Source organism: Perca flavescens, chromosome 12 (genome assembly GCF_004354835.1).
Source record: "Perca flavescens isolate YP-PL-M2 chromosome 12, PFLA_1.0, whole genome shotgun sequence".
Taxonomy (NCBI): domain Eukaryota; kingdom Metazoa; phylum Chordata; class Actinopteri; order Perciformes; family Percidae; genus Perca; species Perca flavescens.
Window position 1 is genome coordinate 20753154 of NC_041342.1, and position 22839 is coordinate 20775992.

At 40.7% G+C, this 22839-nt stretch overlaps 1 protein-coding gene across 8 annotated transcripts in view; it reads left to right on the top strand.

Moving 5' to 3' along the window:
* LOC114564867 (receptor-type tyrosine-protein phosphatase mu) overlaps positions 1–22839 on the top strand; it is a 165208-nt gene that overhangs the window by 90606 nt on the left and 51763 nt on the right. For 5 of the 8 annotated variants that reach the window (XR_003693855.1, XM_028592482.1, XM_028592486.1 and 2 more), the window contains exons 12-16: positions 8623–8896; positions 13343–13379; positions 14144–14218; positions 15766–15901; positions 17458–17487. Coding sequence is in view for 7 of the 8 variants with exons in the window: in XM_028592482.1 (XP_028448283.1) it covers positions 8623–8896; positions 13343–13379; positions 14144–14218; positions 15766–15901; positions 17458–17487 (552 nt within the window). In the remaining variant the exon portion in view is untranslated. The remainder of the gene's footprint in view (positions 1–8622; positions 8897–13342; positions 13380–14143; positions 14219–15765; positions 15902–17457; positions 17488–22839) is intronic. The other 3 variants (XM_028592488.1, XM_028592489.1, XM_028592483.1) reach the window with 2 other exon arrangements.

The following is a 22839-nucleotide window of genomic DNA, read 5'->3' on the forward strand; positions in this document are numbered from 1 at the left end:
TTTTAAGTGGGCAGCCTTCACTGAATCACTTTCTTTTTCTTCAGGTTGCTTCCTTGAGTCTTCCCAGTCGTGTGTGTGTGTGTGTGTGTGTGTGTGTGTGTGTGTGTGTGTGTGTGTGTGTGTGTGTGTGTGTGTGTGTGTGTGTGTGTGTGTGTGTGTGTGTGTGTGTGTGTGTGTGTGTGTGTGTGTGTGTGTGTGTGTGTGTGTGTGTGTGTGTGTGCGCGCGCAATTCATCATTAATAGCTATAATAGTTGAAGCAAGTTAAAATAAGATAAGCTTTTATAAATGGAACATTTTTGGAATTTCCTTACCTTTTATTATATTAGGAATAAGGTGGGATAAATATTTGCTTGACAATTTAATATAAACTATATTTTTTACTGATTTGTTTTTGCCTAATGATGTCTTCCAAACTTGGGAGTACACAGTAACTCTCTACACAAAGGAATCCTTTTGAAATATACAAACTTCTATGTTAAGTAGACAATTGGCTTAGCTTAGCCCTGGAAGGAGTCAGCTAGCCTGGCTCCATCCAAAGGTTAAAAAGCCACCTACTTTTCCAGCGCAGAGAAGAGTTAATTAGTGAGCTTTAGGGATGCTGGTAAATGGATTGATATTTGACAGATATCAGTGTGGTATTGCTCTACATATCTCTTTTCTTTCAAAAAAGCAAATAGGCATATGCAACTATTTCTTTAAATTGCTGCCATTGGTTGGGTTATACAGAGTATAAAACATTTAACGAGCAAACGCCAGCTAAGGTGCTTCTGGCTTGGCCAGGGTGCCAAATCAAAAACAACCGACAGAAGAAAGCCAGTAATGGATCATGTCCATAAGAGCAGCCCCTGTTGGTTGGCAAAAGTTTTAATTTTTTAGAGTAGCTGCTTAGTTAACGGTAACAAAGGTAATAGAACCGTCAACTTGATTTACAGTTTATCGAAGGATAACAAGGCTTTCTACATCCTTCCTGCTGGTAGTAAGCGGAGTGAATTGCCCATGCCAATATTAAAGAAAAATGGGTTAACTCCTTCATATGAGGAAGTGATAAACACTTATGCTCACTGTAAAACTCAATTTTACACTATCAACTCATCTGAGTCCTTCAAAGATTACAGCCTGGAGATCTTTAGTCAGGCTTGTCAGCTCACGTTTCCCGTATGTGCAGCTGCCCAGATTAATGCCCCGGCGCCAAATGGTGAGGCCCCAGCAAGAAAGCCAGAGTGATCGCTTTTTAATCTTCTCGCAGGTACAATTCAGAAGGCCGTATACGGGCTGCCTTTCTTTCAGTGGGCTAATTACAATCTCCTAATTATAATTAACAGGAGTGTGGTGAATTGGAGCTTTCATTAATTACCATGCCGGGCTCCTCTTTTGTTTTCCGTAGGCATGCTCACCTCGCAACCAGATGAAAGAAAGTTTTCTTTGGAGATATAACCTGAGGTTTGAGATGCACCTCGTTCTGTTTGATGGAGCTGAGACGTTACTGTGCACTGGTGCTTTAACATAACCCTAAACGTGAGGATTGACATCCAGTCCGTTTTAGATGGGAATATAACTCATCTAGTGACAGTGCTTGTTAATTATTAGAGAAAGAGAAAATATAGTGTTTTGAAACATACGTTTAGTTTGAAGGATTATATATGTTTAATGAGTCTCTCAAGATAATCCATTAAAAAAATGTACCACCATTCGTCAGAGTTCAGAACATGGCTCAAACTACAATTCAGAACTAATTGAGGCATCCTTTGATCACAGCATCTCCAGACTTTGGGGATTTTCAGGTACACATTTCTTTCCCCCACCACCTCCTTTCTCTTAAATCTCGCAGGACATAAAGGCCAGTATACTGCCTTCATGTGTGCACCTGACGCAAAATATGAATTGCAAAAAAAAAAAAAGAAAAAGAGGTGGTGGAGGGCAGCAAACAGGAGAGATTATGATGCAGGCCTAAGACGTGATACCTTGCAGGCTTTTGAAGGTGTTTTCTACCTCCACCTCAAGTGACACACGATGCCTTTGAGAATTTAAGGTGACTCTAAAGTAGCTTACATTCAGAGGAGTTGAGTTAGGCGGTCTGTTGGGATCTGCTCTCTGGCATCATATTGATAAATTTAGTCATCTGAATTTATAATGCAAATTAGCAGCGCACACAGCTCCATATCTAGTGTATCAGGTGCACGGTAGTGGCAAGCATCAAAGAAACAAAGCACTCGCAGATAAATAGACAAATTATGTATCTGTGAGTGCCAGTGTTTTGTTTCTGTCATCTGAATTTCCCAAGATCAAAACACAACATCTCTTCTGGATTTGAGGTTTGTACGGAAGAGGATTAGGGCCACATGTGAAAAAATGTTTTGAGTTCTGAGTTTAGAGTCCTAATTATGAAAATAAAGTCAGAATTCTAAGGAAAAAGTCAGAATTCTGACTATTTTCATAATTCTGACTTTAAACTCAGAACTTAAATAAATTTTTTCTCATGTGGCCCCAATCCTCTTCCGTAGGTTTGAGATACATGACTAAGTGCCATTTTCAGCTGAGGTACATATAAAGAGATGTTTTCCAAATTGTTCAATGACCCTGGGGTACTGGAAAGAGTCCCTGAAGTGCAAAAACTTGGAAACATAGCTGGTCTATTGAAGAGTTAGCATTTTGTCAATGAAGGACTTAAATTTCACACCAAAGTTAAATTTAAGTGTGTGCTACTGCTCATGTTGCAACTTGCAAGAGTAGCCATCACATTTCTAAAGGAGTGGGTGGCTCATTTTGAAATTGAACACTTTATGAAATCCGTTTTAAAGCCCATATGAAATAGGGATTTGACAAGGAAGAACACTGATCTGCAGTACTGCAGAGCAGCATGAAGCCTGATTTGATAACGCAATCTTGCACACTGATTGGTTTTGGGAGGTAATAAAGCTCCAGACATTTGAGTTTCAAACAGCAGATGTTTTGCTGTAATACAGGAAGGGGAACACACTTGAAGATGACACGATAGCTCTGGTTCATAAAATAATCAAGACATAACAGACAACAAACGTCCGTTTCACTCCAGCACCCTGCAGTCTTGCCGAAGTCAAATCATATTTTAGATGAATCTGGGCGGACGTTTGTCACTGCTGAGGGAGGCAGTCAATTTTTCATATTTGAGTAATTGCTAATCAGTATAACATTTCCAACTTGGATTTGGCTTCTAATCTCTGGGGACGAGAACGCGTAGCCGGGAACAATTTTTACCAGAGGGGACACTGTTCCTTTAAGAGGATTAGTGAACTGTCTATCAGTCATGTCGTGTTAAACTAATGTTTGCAATGGCCCCTCGTCAGGGCTACAATACGCCTCCTCACTACGCAGCATCAAAATAAATGTTCACATGCTTCTGCAGAAATAAATGATTTGAGATGCTTTCCTTATCATTCACACCACTAAATCAGCCCTTCTCTCTTTTCCTGCCATAACCTTTGCCTTAAGCAAGCTCACAGACACATGTAGGTATACAGAAAAAGCTATAAAATACAGCAGTTTCTGGCGTTGTAAGTAGCATATTGAGGAAATCTGAGTTTCCGTGTAGTTCCTACCCTGTAGCATCAGATTATCTGTGCTCAGCCATGGCCTGAAATCAGTTAAGTGATTTTCTACAGTCCTAAAATAAGCACCAACTTTCTTTGATCACGGCATAGCAAACGCTAATAGCTGTTCCTAAACGTGACACAAGTCAATGCTTTTTACGATTTAATGGCAAATGTAATCTATGGCACCTTCTAATGTGTTTGCTTTATAGCTTTAAGGACACCAGGGAAATATAAAGAGTAAGAAGACAGACTCATGGAGGAAGGATGCTGGGTCAGGAGAAGTGTGTTACTTACAACCGCTCTTAAATCAAACATGTAGGCATATAGAGCCAACCGATTAGCATTAGAGAGAGACAGTGATTGAAATGCTCCCCATGCCCCTATCCTCATCTGCTCAAACAGCCCGGAGTTCTCCCCCATCAGCCCACATGAAAAATAAATCTGAGTTTCAGGTCACAATCCAGTCGATTCCGAGTCAATCCGCCATAATTGGTTGGCGTCACATCTATCGGGCAGCAAGGCTGGAGGAGGCCTAATTGGTGTCAGCTCAGGTTGCAGCGCTACTGCAGGAATACAGGTCTGCCCTGCCGGCCCCTTTAGCAGACCACTTTCAAAAGCTTATACCATTCTGCTCGTACACCTTCTGCCTTCATTCGTCTTTCCATCTTCTGCTCAGGGAAAGAAGGCAAGGATTTCAGCAGTTTTGGAATCAAGTATAATTACGCAGTTTTTAAAAAGGCATGTGGTGTGAGCTGTGGGGTTTCCCCTTTCAATCTGTGATACGTTTGTGAAGGTCTGGTTGGCTGTCACCGGGACTAGTACCTAACATTTAGCTGAACATTTTCATCACTTGCCTAGCAACATTGTGGATTGGTTTAACAGCATTGCTAATAGAACAAGTTTTACTGGGTAAATTTATGGAAACATAAAGAAACTCAGTGCTAAGTACATTTTAATCAAATACTGTCTTGCAATTTTTAAGGTACTTGTACTTTTTTTTTTTTTTTTTTAACCTTTATTTATCCAAGTAAACTGTTTGAGAACAACTTCTCATTTACAAACATGACCTGGCCACTTTGAGTACATACAGTACATTTTATGCTACTTAGTGCTTATACTCCACTACATTTTAATAGGAATTGGTGTTCCTTGATATTTAGATTTTATATGCAAATATGATCAGTTTATAAAATATGATTGTTTGTTTGAGATAGGTGGATAAAATTAGATCCACCTTGACAAACTACAACCTTAAAGTATGATTTACATAATTTTGCAACAATAATATAATTCTGCAACACTGACTGTGGTCATTCTATATAGTGACTACATGTACTTTTGATTATTTAAGTACATTTTGTTGCTAATGCATTCAATATGTTAAGTAAAAATACAAAATCAAGACTTTAACTTGTAATTGAGTATTTATACACTGTGGTATTGCTACTTTTACTTTGAGTAAATGATTTAAAAACGTCTTCCATCACTGGATAATTATCGATATTAAGGACATCAGATCAAATGAAACATAAGCTATAAAGGATGTTTTGTTTTTGCTATCCAGCCGTAGTTGTTCATTTGTTGTTTTTTTTCATTGCTCATTCATGTCATACTAAATCAAGAAAATTACTAAATGACTCTGGTCTGTCAAAATGACTCATAATGTAAATTGTGAACTCAGCATGAGGTGACAAGGTGTCAGCTGCTCAAAGGCACATTAACAAGACAGCAGTAATTAACAGAAAAAAGAGGAATCATTGCATTTTCATATCGCCAACATTAAACTCGAGTCACTTTTTACATTTTATAAGCTGTTGAGGTGAAAACAGTACAGTATATTACCCCTGCAATATGCTTTAAGTGAAACCAGTAAAGTGAGTATTTTTGTCGCTATCACTTACAAAGATGAACAAAACAGTTTTATTAAATTGCAAATTTATTGTGAGCTAGTTTTTAGTTTTCTTGCTGCAGTGGATGTTCTGTGGAAGAGAAGCAGTGTTTTAGATTTCCACATTACAAGAGTTCTTACCCTTGGAGCCTCATCGCCTGTGGCACTTAGTATTTTGCCTGAGGAAAGGCAGCACCATTCACACTGTCTATCATTAAGTCATGGCACAGCCACACCATCATATCATAAGGAGCCACCTGGGGGGAGCCAGCTTTTGTTTTTATTTCACTATCTGCCGATTGATTTGGAATTTAAAATACCAATATGGGCAAGCTATGAGTAAGTGTTCATTGTGGAAGCAAAACAAAAACATAGTTATTGTGGCTGTCATTTGTACAAGGCATAGCTGAATTGAAAAAAAAAATAATATAGACATAGAAAGCCTTTCTTAGGATATGTGCTAAAAATGCATTAAACCCGATGGGTACTGCACTATGATTGACAGCAGATATCATTCTGAATAGTCTCTATAGTCCCATAGCTTACATCAGATCTACAGTGTTTTGGCTGAGGCCTCCACGCAGCCTCATCACTCATTTCTCTGGTGCTCTGCAGCTACTTAAGGGGCTCCCATCATGTACCGTCTGCACCTGCCCTATGACCTCTGCTCTCAATAGGGGACAGTAATTAAAGGCTGATTTTTCCTGCAGACTCTCAGCAGGATTAAATATTTCATCACTTCCCAACCCAGCACTAAATAGAAGAGCTCTGAGGAATTGGGACACACCCACCAAGAGCAAAGGGGGATTTTCTAATGACACTGATAAACTATGGGGTTAAAGAGCCCATGCTATACACACAAGGGGACACTTAATCATCCAGTACCAACCGCGGGGAACAATTGATCATCTCCAGCGCTGTTTGTACTGCAACTGTACAGCTTAAGAGTACATACACTACAGTGCAGATTTGTTTGTACTAGATGTTCTAATAATGTGGGCCAAAGAAAAAAATAATCCGGGTCATTGAAGCTCTACATCCTGCCAGGCCGTACCCATTGTAATTTTTATTTTATATGGCATGCTTCACAATAATTGAAATCGTTGTTTGCCAATGAAAATGGGTCTCAGGCCACCTCCAACAAAGAAGGAAAAAACACATGTTAATGCCAGGTGTAACTGCATCCAGAATGCATTGGGATTGGAATGGTATTGGATCAGCCATACCACACCATGAAGGATGGAGGTCTGCCTTGCCTTGTGATTGTCTCTCAGCCAGGTATAAATGCAAGCCACACAGTGTGACCGCATTCTTAAGAAAAGAGCGGCCTAGCAAGTTGAACGGTCACCTAACTCCGCTTCGTCCTGCTGGCTGAAGCAAACCCAGCAAAAGCTACTTGTAGTAGCAGATACAAGTCTTCTCTTACAGACTTCCGACAAGTCCGTCAGCCCCACCTAACTAATTTGCATGTTGAGATCTGATCACAATGCGGGCAGAATCTAAATAACAGGAAATTATATTAATACCAGGTGTGAATGCATGGATCGGATGTCATTATCCACATACAGATGGTAATACCAGGTGTAAATGGCCCCTTGTGTATCCTTGAGGGCTAACAAATATGTTAAATGCATTTCCTTGCTCATTTGCAGACATTTGCAAAACCTTGCTGCCACCAGCTCTCGTGGTCTCTATCAGTGGAATAGTATTGTCGCCCTCGTGATCGTGCTTGCATGGGTGTCCTGGTGCATGTGCATGATACAAACAAAATGGACACCCACTCTTTAGAAATTGCTCCATAGCGCTACTAATGGTCAAAAACTAGACAGGGTAACTTTAAAGAAAAAAAAAAAAGTTCAACAATGTGCAAATTATTTATTAATTCATTTTTGTAAACAAATCAATTATGAAAAAAGAAATTAGCTAAAATCAGAAATCAGCTTTCCAAAACTAGAGAACCAGAGCATATCACATCATAGTGTTCATTCATTCATTAAAAAACAAATGTCATGCATTCATTCAGTGAGCATTGTAACTTTGCTCTGTCTTCTGTAATAATAACTTGTTGTTTGCATGACTCTTTTGGAAATGGAACACTAGTCCCCAATCATGGCTGCTTATTCTCTGTGGCAGCTGTAAACAGACTTTGTCACTCAGCGACTCAATAGATTTACCAGGTGAATGCAAGATGCATACTAACGTGAAAGTCTATAATACAGTCAGTCTCCCCCTCAAGCTAAGTGGCCAGCTCAGAGACAATGTCATCTCTGTCAGAGGCACAGAGGGCTGCAGTTTTCAACTAGCTAAACACAAGGCTCGGATGGCGAGGAAATGGAAAGAGCCGTTAACCTTTTCAGTTGTTGAATAATGAAAATGCAAATAATGTCAGGCCTTGTCCTGTGTCACTGCTCATTTATCTTGCACTGTATTTTTTAATCTATCCATTTCACTTAGATACACAAGTGAATATGTTAGTTTACCAATTTGATAAGTTGTTTATTTAACGTAAATTCATGTCAGAATACTTCATTGCCATTTTCTTCCACTCTACAATGCATTTTTTTTTCATTTGTCAACAAGGTCTTGTGATATTATGGGTAAAGGTTTTACACAGTCACTCTTGCTGTAACTGCACTGCACTGCTTTAACCTATCAATTCTAGCTTTAGGCTAGCAGCCTGTTTTGTAAGTTGTATACACCAAAAGAAATCACCGAAAGGTCTCAAAAAGTTGTGCTTTTAAAGATGGCAAAAGTTTATCCCAGTTTATATTGACTTTATGCACAGAGATGAAAGGAAGTGTTTACGCACATTCTTTATCATGTATTTATAATGTATCCTGAGTTAAACACATTTACATGACCATGTACTATATTGTATTGCTTTGATTTAAAACTTTTAATAAGCAAAATCTGAAATGGCTGGATAAAAAATGAATTATCTATCCAATAATCTCTTCCATCTCACGTGTAAATAAAGAATAATTTCTACAGACTCGGTGTACTCTGCGATTTGGAGCTTTGAAACATGCCTTTCTGTGCCATTCATAAAAAGGGCCGTTTTTAGGCAAAATAAAAAAAATTGCCTGCATTGCCAACAGTGTTCTGCAAGCACCCGTTGGTACCATTGGAGTCTTTTTAATTCCGTTTGTGTCCTGTGTTTGCAGTGCATACCAGGTGGTGGTGGAGGAGGAACGTCCACGCAGAGCACGAGGCACAGCAGAAATCCTGCGCTGCTACCCAGTTCCCATTCACTTCCAGAACGCCACGCTCCTAAACTCTCAGTACTACTTCACTGCTCAGTTCCCTGCCGGCGGCATCCACTCACCCCAGCCCTTCACTGTGGGGGACAACAAGACCTACAACGGCTACTGGAACGCCCCTCTGCTGCCTATGAAAAGCTACAGCATCTACTACCAGGCTGTCAGCACAGCCAACAGGGTGGGTGTTTCTAAAATGTTTATTTTATTCATGCTAATTCAGTAAGTTACACTGGAGCTGCATGGTTTTTCCAAATGAGACATTTTTTTAAAATTTGGCCAGTTTTTCTTTGCTTTATACCCACTGGTGGAAAGCAACAAAGTACCTTTACTCAAATATTGCACTTAAGAACAATTTTTGAGGTGCTTTACGTTTATATTCCCATTTTATGTTACTTTCTACTCGGGAAATATTGTACTTTTTTCATTTTGTTGATAATACTAATAGTAATAGATAATAGTACTTTTACGTAAGTAATATTTTAAATGCATTTCTTGTAATGGAGTATTGTGGTGATTAGTCCTTTTACTGAAGTAAAGGATCTGAATACTTCTTCCACCACTTATAACCAAATAACAAAGATGACAAAGAGAGGCAAAAAATAGCACTTCTTCTAGATTACATGTTGTGTGTTGGGTGCCAGGTTGACAGTTTATTGTTTGACAGCATGTCTTAAAGTGCTGTGCTAATTAGAGATGGTCCAATACCATTTTTTGCTTTCCGATACCGATTCCGATACCTGAACTTGCGTATCAGCCGATACCAGTGGGTCATATATTTTATTATGTTTTAACAACTGTATACTACTATCCCTGTATGGATGTGATATGATATAACAGCTGTATACTACTATCCCCGTATGGATGTGATATTATTTCTATCTTTGTTGTCTGTCTGGCTCAAGTTAAACTCTTTGTAAAACATGAACAAACACTAACAATGAATGTCGTACAACTTTCTTTTATTCTCCAGTTTGACAGTTTGTTATAACGGAAAAAGAACATAAATAAACTACTTTAACGTAGATTTTCTTTAGGGCTTTATTACGTGGTATCGGATCGGTGCATAAACTCCAGTACTTACCGATACCAGCGTTTTAGGCAGTATCGGAGCCGATACTGGTATCGGTATCGGAACATCTCTAGTGCTAATAAGTACATATAGTACCTCCATAGGGCTGGGCGATATGGTTGAAAACTGTATCATGATAAAAGTTTTTCATATCGGTCGATATCTATGATTATTGATATTTTTTATGACCTATTTAAAATAAGGACCAGGAGAAAAATATATTAAATTTAAACATTTTTATTTTAAACTTAACCCTGCTCTGATTATAATCCCCCTCAGTTATAAAAGCAGAAATGTCAACACAACCATGGAAAACACTCAAATAATTAAAATGTAAACAGGTCTAAAATCACAATGAACACTTAACAATTATCTCTTAACATTAAGGTGCAAAATTAAAGAATAAGTAAGAAATGCTTAATAAAGTGTCATAAAATAGTGCAAAGTGTTAGCTAAACATAAGAAACCTGAGAAGGAACTATTTTCTGCAGGTTTAGTGCTAGGTTGGTAACCTGGCTTCTGGACAGTGCTCAGCATGTCTGCCTTCGTTATTTCTTTGTAGCGTTTAGTAAGGCGCTGATGCAGAGTACCTCTCCATGGTGGTCTGCTGCTTGTGCCGTGTTGCAGCTGCAGATGTTGTTGGACGTTGATGGCGAATACGGCTGTGCTCCAAAGTGTGAGCGCGGCTAAAGTGGTAAAACAAGTTTATGGTAGTACCAGTGTTGGTCTGACGACATTGGTCTGACTACGGTCAGACTTATAAAATCCCCAAAACTGCGATACTGACTTTTCCTGTTTTATCAACGATTTCCTCGCTCGCTGCGGCACTCACTTTCCACTCCACGCCGGTTCTGTTATTGAAGAACACGAGACAGCGATGTGGCGCAACCAAACATGATACTGTTACATGATTGGCTGTTAGAGTGTCACTCCCCACGTTGCTAGGTTGCCAGAGAGTGAGGGCCTTTGTTCATGCAACCAAACTTGATTCACAACCTCTGGTTTCTTCTGATGAAGAAAAACAAGTTATCGAACGTTTTATCGACCGCATTTTCTATTGATATTGATTATGTGTCTATCGCGATACATATAGTTATCGTTTTATCGCCCAGCCATAGTACCTCAGCAACTAGACAATTACATTATTAATTTGTGCACTTAATTTAATAAACCTCAAGCACTAAAAACAATGCATGCACCTTTACAATTACTGTAACATACTGCTTGGCAAACCTCTCCTCTCTTTTTACATCATATGCATATCCACATGATTGTGTACATGAAACAATGCTAAATATTATGGTGGGTTAATTTTGAATGAAAGGCTGACTGACGGATTGATTGACTAGGTGAATGAAAGGGACTGAAGTGGCTGAGTACAGAAGTCCCTGACTCTACACACTAGCTGCCCACCAGTGGTGGAAGAAGTATTCAGATCCTTTGCTTAAGTAAAAGTACTAATACTACACTGTAAAAAATATTTTACTTAAGTAAAAGTATGTAAGTATGATCAGGAAAATGTACTTAAAGTATTAAAAGTAGAAGTACTCAATGCGGAAAAATCCTCACGTTTTAGAAACCGGAAACGATCAAAGCAGTTCTTTCAATCAACTTCGTGTTTAATCTTCTAATTAACTTGTAGGCCTATATCTTATAGGTAGTTGTATTTATAATAAAATATAGTATTTTATAAACTACATGTATTATGTGTGCAAAAATCTTAATTTGTAAAGTAATTAGTAACTAAAGTAAAAAGTACAATATTTCTCTCTGCCATGTAGCGGAGTAGAAGTAGAAAGGGGCATGAAAAGAAAAGACTCAAGTAAACTACATGTAACTAAAATTTGTACTTAAGTACTGTACTTGAGTAAATGTACTTAGTTACATTCCACCACTGCTGCTCACATACTGTAGGCAGACATGTGCATGCAGCAGCACAATTGCATTTGGCCTCTGATAGATGTGATAGTACTGTGGTGGGGTGTACCAACAGCACTGTCTAAACTCTTAATAGGCTACAGCAGGGTCCGGCGTGGGATGCAAAGCTTTATGTGGTGCCATGCGCTCTCCCTCCATTACTCTGGCCCTGTTGTCCTGCCTTTTCCTATTGAACTTTATGCCAAACGCTAGACAAGCCTTTGATCAACAGCATTTAAGAGAGGCAGTCGTCCCAGCGGCAGCTAAGTATGGGAGGCAGGAAGCAACAATGGGGATACCGATCGTACAGGTCGCAGCCTCTGTCATCAAGTGGCACTTGGCGGGGCCCCTCCCTCCACGGGGCCGCGGCAGACCGCTCAATGGCGACTTCAAGAGCCCCACCGACTGTGGTCCTGAATTAAAATCCCCATAAACAGCCTCCTTGAGAAACACCAGCACGTCTTTAAGTAGGCAATTGAAATAACACGTGCGGCAGGGCTGAATCCAATTAGCAAGTGTGCTCTTGAGAGCAAAGCATTGGCGGTCAGAAACTTTCCAGGTCGAATCAGTGAGTGATATGAATTGGCTGATAGTGCTCTTCCTCGCACAAACAAAAGGAAAGAGTCCCTTGTTGACACAGCATAAAGCTCTCTCTGTGTGTAGGACATTATTTTTATATTCAATGTTTTGATTTGCAGCGGCCAGTGCACTCTCTTTTATTAAGCCATCACTGTCAGTGAATAGTACCGCAAGCTTTAATTAATGTCTAATGATGTTGGAGTGATTTGTTTGGGCCTCTTAAACTTAATTAGCACTTAGATAAGGTGAGTGCCATCAACACATAGAATTCTTTTAGCCTTCTATTCAAATGAAAATCTAAAAAAAAACTTCTGGTTATGTTGCCTTCAACAACCATCTGGCAGGAGTAATGTGAATACACATGAACCCAGGATCACATGAACATTGATGTTTTTTTTTCCCTTCTCTTCATTATGCCTCTCGTGGCCTCAAAATGATGTGTCTCGTATGTGTGCTCATTGCTCATTGGACAGCTTGGCTGTGTCAAACACAGGGACACAGCTCTCATGTCTTTTGTGTTGTATTACTCATTGCCTCCCCGTTCCTGTCTGTGTCCTTTTTTCCTGTTCAGCAGACCATTGTTGACAACAAACTTCTCTGCCAGCAGCGAGAGCAGTGCTTTTTTTTTTTTTTTTTAATATGTTGTTGAAGGCTGTTGTCAGAGCTCAAACTCTATTACATATTCAGAAAGGCTCCCTGACGTGTCATTTCGGAGCCCTGCATGCTGGGATGGTGTCGCTTGTCACAGGGCTCGGGTTTCTCCACAGTGGCTGACCACCTTGAGCCACAGGCTGCCAACAGATCGCTGTTGGCTGACAAATCAGCAGCTCAGCACCACTAATCTGTGCTGTAGGCCTGCTCGCCTAACTGCGTTTTGTGTCACAGTCACTGAGCTCAACCGATGATAGGGGACAGCGTGGAACTGACGGAGCTGTTTTGTTGTAACCATGAGTTCTTACATAGGTGTTGTGTGTCTCATGTCTGTGCATGTGTATCCTATTAAACTCTGATCCTCTTCTTTTTCTTCCCCTTCCCTCTTAAATGTTTCTCTTTGCACAGGAGACCAAACTTGACTGTGTTCGAGTAGCCACCAAAGGTAGGAATACATCAGATTGATGTTTGCTGTATGTATTTCTTAACAGCACTTGCATATGATGTCTGAGAACTAACCAAATAAACATGAAATTGATATGAACTGGAAATCACATCGTGACACTCACTCTTCATTAAGTGTGTTAGCTGTAATGTGTTACCCTTTGGAAGTGTCTTCACTTTAAAACATTGTCCAGGAACATGTTTTTCCATGCCTCCGAGGCAGCCTGCGTGCCCATTGAGGTCTGCAGGTACTTAGCTATGCGCCCATACTTGTGCTCCACACATTAAAAGTGATGAAGTCTAAGCACCATTGATCCGGGGAGCAGAATTGAGAAGGCCAGAGGGAGCCCTAGCCACACTCCGTTCTGGGCCATGGGAGGTCCTGTCACATGCCCTGACAATCTTGTATATTTTGCAGCTCCACTATGGATTTTGTGTGTTTCACAGATATCTGTTCCAGATATCTCCATCCACATGGCTCAATAGGCTGAAGTAAAGTGGCACATATCAGAAGTAGAAAAAATCATATATAAGCAATTTCTCACCTGAAGGGATACATCTAAATGTTTGGCTCATAAAGACATGAACTGTGAAATGATTGCGGTTGCTAACTTGGCAAAACAAATTGTGAATGCTGTAATGGGTGTCTTTCTCTGCCCCAGTGTTGCATGATGATGGGAAGTGTTGGTGTGGCTTCAGTGTGGCCTGTCTCTCTCAATGTCTCTCTCTACTGCATGCTATCCTGGATCTACTGACTCTACTCAGCCGCCATACTAGTGACTCAGCTCACAACCCCCTACATCCGCATCGCCCCAGCGGCCGGTGACAACCAACTAACAGGTCAGCCCCGTAAGCTTCCTGCACATTCTCTCACCATCTCAGTTATTCTGTCCACAACTTGGTTTTACCCACTATATGTTTAGTGTGGCGGCCATACTGACAATTCCCTCAAAAGGAAAACAAGTGGCATATTGCGTGTGTGTGGTTTTGTTTATTGTCCTGCTATATGCATAGAATCAGTGTGATTAGACTTTCAGACATTGTCTTTTACCTTCATCTTCTCTGTATTACTGGACATGAAAGACCTGTTTGAGGTGCGATTCTCATTTGATGTGTCAGTGTTGGAGATTTTTCACAGGAGTTAATCCCCTTTTCATGAATATTTCTCATTATCTTTAGGAGATTAAGTGTTGGTAGGTGTTGGTTGCTGCAGCTACGACAACTATAAACGCACAAAAAGATGCTGTAGTGCTTGTCGTAAAGTTCTGGAGAGTTGTCAAGAGTGTAGTGGCGTCTAATTATTAAAATTCTGCTCAGTTTCTACTTGTGTGTGAATCTCAAATTCTCTCAGGCTAGAATGGAAGAGTATTGACTTGTAGCAGCGAACACCCAACACTCACAGCTCAAATGGGGATTTGTCACTGACAGCATTTCTGTAAGATTAGCCTGTAACAGTATAGTGGGACAAATCTGCTCCATCCGTCCAGACTTAATTGTTAATATGTCAACCGTCTTGAAATCTCTGTCTTAAAAACGTATATCTAAATAAAGGCCTGGCTGTTGATAATAACACACCAGAGCAAGAACAATATGTCACAACCAGCACGGGATAGATATTTACCTTTTTTTGATAGCGAGAGAAAATGGCAACGCTGAGGAGAGTAGGAAGCCTGCTCTAACAGATTGGTCAGACATAACAATTTATCATTCTAAATTTACCCGTGGTGACAAGGAATAATGTTGTTGTTCAGGTGGACAGTTGTCATTCCAGGAACGTTGCTTTCCTCAGAGGGCCTCTTATCACTTCCCAGAGAGCAGATGCTGTTAAAACAAGACGTTTTTTCCCCCCCTCCCTCTCTCTTTGTGTCTCTCGTTGTTGGCTATCTCCTCCCGAGCTGATACTTAATGTTTTGGTTATTTCAGGCTTTTTTATCTTCTTGGGTATTATCTTTCCCGCCCTGCATCCTACATTTTTTACAGCCCAGCAACCATTTGCCCCAAACATGATTAACCAAGGGTAAAGATGGTGCAAGCTTATCTCTCCCAGTGCAGCTTCATCCACAGAGCGCTGATGTCCACTAAGGACGAAGCTAAAGGTGGAGTCTTCAGGACAATAGGGAGTCACTTACATTCACAGTAAACATTGCTCTGAGCCAATACATTTATATTGATATTTATGCTCCACAGAATGCTGCAGAATATCAGTGTATTGAATAATCAACCTCAGTCCTCCACATAGGCAAATCAATGAGAGGACATACTGAAAGCATGGATGCACACTTTGGCTCATGTAGAACAATAGCAAATGGTCATTAAATGTGTTTCACAGTCTGCCAGATCAGTTGCACTTTTTATCTTTGATCTTTATGCATTGTGATGTTTTTCAGGAGCAGCCACTCACAAACCTGACGCGGTGGAGCCAGAGAAACAAACGGACCACACGGTGAAGATTGCTGGGGTCATCGCTGGCATCCTCCTCTTCGTCATCATCTTCTTAGGAGTGGTACTCCTCATGAAGAAAAGGTAAGCTTTTTTTCTTACTCGTTGAAATACTACTTGGGATTTGTGAAGAGGTTGAACTGACTTGCCGGGTGCTCACAAATAAGTAGTTTCTGTTTCATCATTTTGTAAATTTCTCCCTCAAACGGTAGTATTGTCAGTGTCGTACTAAATAATTAATTTGATCATGTTGATACGCCCCATTAAGGCTGTTTACAGCCATGAGATACAGTGTGCCATGAAAAATTAATCCGTTTCCACGGCACCCTCTAACAAATGCGCAGCGCTTCAATGACATTAGAATGGGAAAAGGAAAAATGTTTTTTTTTTCTTTTTTTTTTTAAAGCCAGTGGTATGAAGAGAGGAGATAAGAAAGGGAAAATATGATGAAATGTTCAAAAGGAAAGGATGGCCACATAACTGAAGGCTAAGTTTGCATTAGCCCTGGACCTCGTACTGGAGAGAGGTCCTCTGTACATATCCCAGCTATCAGGGAAGCTTAAGCTCAGCAAATATCAACCCCCTTTTGTCCACAGCAAGCCCTGAAATAAAACGTCAGTTCCTGCAGAGATTTCTTTGGTGGACACAAGTTAGTTTCCTTTAATATCTCCATTGTGAAAAAAATAAAATAAATAAATATCAATATGCCAGTAAAACTTATCATGTATTAGCTGCACTTTACTGTACGTTCTACTTTAGATAGATACAGTGCCTTTCAAAAAACCTATTTTCCTATTGTGTTGCATTACAACCTGTAATTTAAATGGATTTTTATTTGAATTTTATGTAATGGACCTACACAAAATAGTAAAGTGGTGAGACTCTGACACTTTGAATGTCTCACAGGGCACCATTAAATCCATTATTACAAAACTGTACTACTTTTGCAAGGCACCATAGCTTGTGTCGATTTAAAGCGTAAATGTCAGTATGGAGTAGATGAAGCGGAGTATGGAGGCGTAGTTGTGTACTAATATAATCACTATGTTCCATGTTTATTTTTGACAGTAATATACGATTCTTCATTTACTACAGCAGGCCCTGTTTGTGTAGCACAGTGATCAGTGGGTGGGTGTGAAAATCAGCAGCCGGTAATGGAATTGTTTTCAATTAGCCTTAATCAAACCAGAGATGGAGATGACTTCATTGGTTGAATTTTGTGTAATTTACTCTTACCAACAGGGAATCTAAGTTGTGTTTAGACATTCAAAGCCCTCATTAAATTTGCACCTTGGAGGTCAGATATGGTCATTTTTATAGATGTATAAAATGATGTGTTCATAAACGTTTCCTCTAATTTGCCATCACATGTTGTAAACCACATCAATATCAAAATAATTAGTTTCAACTGTACTGTACAGAGCCCCCCTCTTCCCGCCTTGCAAAGCATGACATGACTCCAAGCGATCACCTTTGCAATCATGATCACTAGTTTACCTCCACGTATGCCACCATATCTGATTTTTGTTCATTTCTACTCTTTTTTTCAAACATTAATATATTTTTACTTTTTCTTTCCTTTTCATTCCATCCCCTCCCCTCTTCCACTGCTTAAATCCTACCACCACCCCACTCGGCAGAAGAACCTATCACTCCTACACTTACTACCTGTAAGTAACCACTTTGTGTAATGTTAGTGCCATGCTTCTCACCCACACACTGTTTCCCATGCATGCAAAGAGCCATGTCATTCTCCTCCTGCTCAGAGCTATTACAGAGGCCCAACTGTAATCTCTGCTGGAGGAACAGAGGACGCCACTCCAATGCATCTCCACATGATGAGCACATCATACCGTATGTCACATTGGCACCACTTCTGACGAAAGCATGCAGACGCAGCTACACCCCCACAACATCAACCAGCCACAGAAATGTTATTGCAGACATCATTTCTGCGAGACTTTAAAGAAGTTTGTTTATCAAATGATGAACTAAACTGCCTTAACGATTGCACGGTTGCCAAACTCCTCTTGTGAAAGAAGAAAAAAATCAGTGCAGGAACTACTGCATTTTTACTGAGTGTGAATTTTTCATTCGACTCCAATGATTTCATCTCTGTTGACTTGTCAAAGTTAGATTTTTTGAAGTTCCTATCACAGGGAATCTATGCTTTAGTTGTGCCCAGAACCTCAATGAGCTAATACAAATATTTCACATTTTGTACACGTGTGTGTGTGTGTGTGTGTGTGTGTGTGTGTGTGTGTGTGTGTGTGTGTGTGTGTGTGTGTGTGTGTGTGTGTGTGTGTGTGTGTACACTGTGCAAATGCCAAAAATGCAGTCCGTTGGATTGACCCTATTTATAGGTATTACACTGAAATTGTAAGCATGAGCTATATGATCTTAGCAATTTGGCTCCATATGCATGTGATCATTTCTAGTCTTTTTCTCTACCCCTACTCCACAATCTCATTCTGTAATGAAACCATCTCAACTGTCAATGCTTTTTCTTCCCTTTTTTTTAGCCTGTTATTTGGGGTTACTGCACATCCATTCCATTGATTCTATGGTGATGGTGGAGTTGTGTCTTTAGCTGAGAGGACCGTTTGCATCACTACTGAACGAGCTGATGTGATCACAGAATAACCTCCTTTCTATTGCGATGTTTCCAACATCATAAAACAATAGCCGTAGCGCTGCTTTATTTCGCTCTTAATAGAACAGATGATTCCAAATCACACCTCTGAATGGTAAAGAAGCTTATTCTGCAGCTCTGCCTTCACTGCTGTAGCTCATAGGCTCCCGCTATACGGTCTTTGTGATGGATGCCAACTAATCTGTCTTGAGATGGCTGTGATCAGAGGAGAGAATGGAGGCTGCCTCACATCAAAGAACACCTCAGAATACACCTGGCGATAATACTACTCTGAATACTCTGCGTGTCACTCATATTAGATCACAGCTGTCTTGGATGGAAAGCTCCAATGACTCAGAGGGGTAGTGTCATCAAAGCTGAGCACACACATTGACCGAGCTAAGCAGGGAGACATGAGGTTGTCAGTAAAACAAAAAATGTACAAATCAGAAGTTTTATTTTAAGTTGTGTTTTCTTGGAAAAGTGTCCATTTGCAAAAAGAGGAGATGATAGTGTTCTTTTCACAAGAAGTTAGGGAATAGTGTAGTGTGAATCAATGGCTACAATAGTTAAAGGTGCACTTTGAGTTCCTGCATGATGTCACTTCTGTTGACATTCCAAGTAAATACAGTGGGGGAAATAAGTATTTGATTTGGACCTTGAGTCTGTAATAAAAGTTTTGATTGATTGATTGATTATTAAAATTGATAACCATCTGATGAGGAAAAACAAGTATTTGACCCCCTGGACAAACTGCAAGTATTCTGGCTCCTACCAGCCAGTTAGTCTTTCTTTAAGACACAGCCCCAATCCGAACCAATTATCTACATCAAATACACCTGCCTCACCTCGTTACCTGTATAAAAGACACCTGTCAACACCCAAACAACCAGCATCCAACATCACCACCATGGGCAAGACCAAAGAGCTTTCTACGGACATCAGGGACAAGATTGTTGATCTGCACAAGGCTGGGATGGCTACAAGAGAATCGGAAAGCAACTTGAAGAGAAAAGATCAACTGTCGGTGCAGTTATCAGGAAATGGAAGAAGCACCACACCACCGCCAACCTCCCTCGGTCTGGGCCTCCACACAAGATCTTGCCTCGTGGGGTGTCCCTGATCATGCGAACGGTGAGGAATCATCCCAAAACCACAAGGGGGGAACTGATGAATCAACTGAAGGCAGCTGGGACCACAGTTACAAAAGAAAAACGGTTGGTAACACACTACGCCGTCATGGATTGAAATCCGCAGCGCACGCAAGGTCCCCTGCTCAAGAAGAAACATGTACAGGCCCGCATGAAGTTCGCCATTCACCACCTGGACGACTCAGAAGAGGCCTGGAAGAAGGTGATGTGGTCAGATGAGACCAAAATAGAACTTTTTGGCCTCAACTCAACTCGTCGTGTTTGGAGGGCAAAGAACACTGAGTACAACCCAAAGAACACCATCCCCACCGTCAAGCATGGTGGTGGCAACATCATGCTTTGGGGGTGCTTTTCAGCCAAGGGGACGGGACAACTCCATCGTATTGAGGGGAGGATGGACGGGGCCATGTATCGTGGAATTCTGGACCGAGATCTCCTTCCCTCAGTGAGAGAGCTGAAGATGGGTCGAGGATGGGTGTTTCAGCACGACAACGACCCTAAGCACACCGCCAAAGCAACAAAAGAGTGGCTGAAGAAGAAGCACATCAAGGTTCTGGAGTGGCCTAGCCAGTCTCCAGACCTGAATCCGATTGAAAATCTTTGGAGGGAGCTTAAAATTCGAGTTGCCAGGCGACAACCTCGGAACCTGAATGATTTGGAGGCTGTCTGCAGGGAGGAGTGGGCCAACATCCCTGCCGAAATGTGCACAAACCTTGTCACCAACTATAAAAACCGTTTGACATCTGTGCTGGCCAATAATGGCTTTTCTACAAAATATTAACATGCTGTTTGTCCAGGGGGTCAAATACTTGTTTTTCCTCATCAGATGGTTATCAATTTTAATAAATTCATATGATGTGATTTTCTGGAATTTTCTTTGGGATTCTGTCTTTCACTGTTAGAATGTACATATGATTAAAATTGTAGATTTTTGCATTCTTTGTAAGTGGGCAAACCTGCAAAATCAGCAAGGGGTCAAATACTTATTTCCCCCACTGTACCAAACAAAACAGAGCAAGCTCGCCCCTCGCCCCATGTTTCCATAACTGTCATGAATAACTGACTGTCACTAACCCCCTACCCCAACCATCTTGTCAGTGATAGTGCACTCATAGTGCACCTTTTAATGTTTTAGACATCCGTTTTCATGATGATTTTAAGTCCATTTGTCCGACATGCCGCTGTAAAGAAGGGTTTATTTGGAGGTGCGTTTGCTTTGATTTACAGTTTAAAGGTTAGCTAAATTGGATATTCTGGCCTTAAACACGTTGTAACACAATGCGTTTGAGCAGTTAAACCAAATTGCGTCCCTTCAAAAAATGAATGTATGTGTGACATGAGCAGCACTAGGTCTGCGTTTTTCTAGTCTCATGTGTCAAAACGATGGGGGGGGGGGGTTGTTACTGTTAAGTTTTAAAAAGAAGGGAAAGAGCAAATGTTGTGACTCCTCTTTAAAGCTGACAAGATAACAACATAATATACAGTTATATAAGCTGAAGGAGTAATGATCCCTATTGAGAAATGTGCCATGACAGCAGCAAATACTAATAGAAAATAAGAAACACATTTAGATAATATGGAAATAAATGAATAACCAGAGCACCTCAGATGTCTGGATCTCTGTAACAAGTGGTATGGCCCTCTTTTCAGCTATAAGGATGTTTAACACTAGGCCTGCATCACAAAACCAAACCAAAATAATTCTCTGTGAGGCCCTTAACAGGTGATACAGCTGTGCATCATTTGTAATTGATGTTCAAAGATATGCTAGAGTGAGCAATGTCTCATTCAATACTTCAACCTCTCCCACCTTCTCTTTATATCCGTCTCTTGTGTCATTCGTGGTAGGCACAAGGCAGCAATGCAAGTGAGGGGAAAGCAGAAGTGTTTTAGCTCATTGGAAAGACAATTTGCGTCTTGAGGTGTTAAGGCAAGAGGCTGAAAATGACCATAGAGTTGCTCTGTAGAACAGGTGTTTAATCATTTCACCCCTACTGTTAAACACACTCAGGGTGTCTCAGCTCACAAACACATATAACTAAAGGTGACTACACACTTAGCCGATAATCATCCGTCGGACAGTCTGGCGAGGTCAGTGACTCGAGTCTGTTCGGTATGTTCCGTGCCGTCGTCCGTCCGAGGGGCCATCGGCTTTCATTTTGGCCGATTTGACATGTATAATCGGCGGGGCGGGCACGGCCAGCAGTCAGACTCAAATTACCCATCTGATTGGTAGAGTGCTTACCCGGAAATGGGGAGCGGAATGAGCCTGACTAGAGTCTCTAAAAATCTGACGAAAATCTTTTAAACTGACCTTTGTTGATCTGAAATGAAGACAGATTCAGCAACTGCATGGCCTATTTCTCAGAAATAGGTTTTGGTGAACTATTTTGGTACAATAAGAGATCGTATTCTGAACAAGCCGCCATGACAGTCTGGCTTTGAATTTCTGGAGAAACCAGGCCCACGTGACCAGGCACGGATTTAGAATGCAGAGGCCCCTGGGCACAAAATCTTTGAATAAGTGGAAAAAGTAGTAGATAGACCTATATTTTGAGGCTGTCAAACTGGTAACGTAGCTACGTACCGCCGGGTCTCTGCCGCCTTCAGCGCCTTCCGAAGCGCTTGCGGAGTCGGAAACTGTGGGGGGAGGGGTCGTTGTTCTCTGTCCTGTCCTGCTGCTGATGCTCAGGGTGCTGATGTTGTTCTAATTGTTAATCTGAAATAGCAAGGCTGGATGTTGTGCTAAATTCCTCATTGCAGGCGTCGCCAGGCTCTTTATTAGCATTGAGACGACTATTGAAAAAGTGGAGATGGTTGGAATATTAATTAAATCCTCTCTGCTATGCTTCTCCCTTTTAGCTTTCCGTTTTGTGGCTCCACTGCGCCACCGTTTTTTTTTCCATGTTTGTTTTGTTGATGTCCTCAAACTCTTTCACTCTATCCTCCACCGCCTGTCTTGCCACTATCCACAGTTTCCGCGGTAACCTGACTCGTAGTCGTCAGACACAGCCAAAAAACTGATCATGATACTTTTTTGTGTGCAACTAAATTATTGTTTATTTAATTATTAATAATTAATAATTATTAATTATTATTATTGTGCACACATACAAACAGACACACACTAATTAATTAAAGGTGCAATATGTAATATTGTATGTAATATTGGCAGCTAGCGGTTAAAATAGTTACTGCACTACCAATTCAAAATACTGGAGAGTCGTCTCCCCCACCCC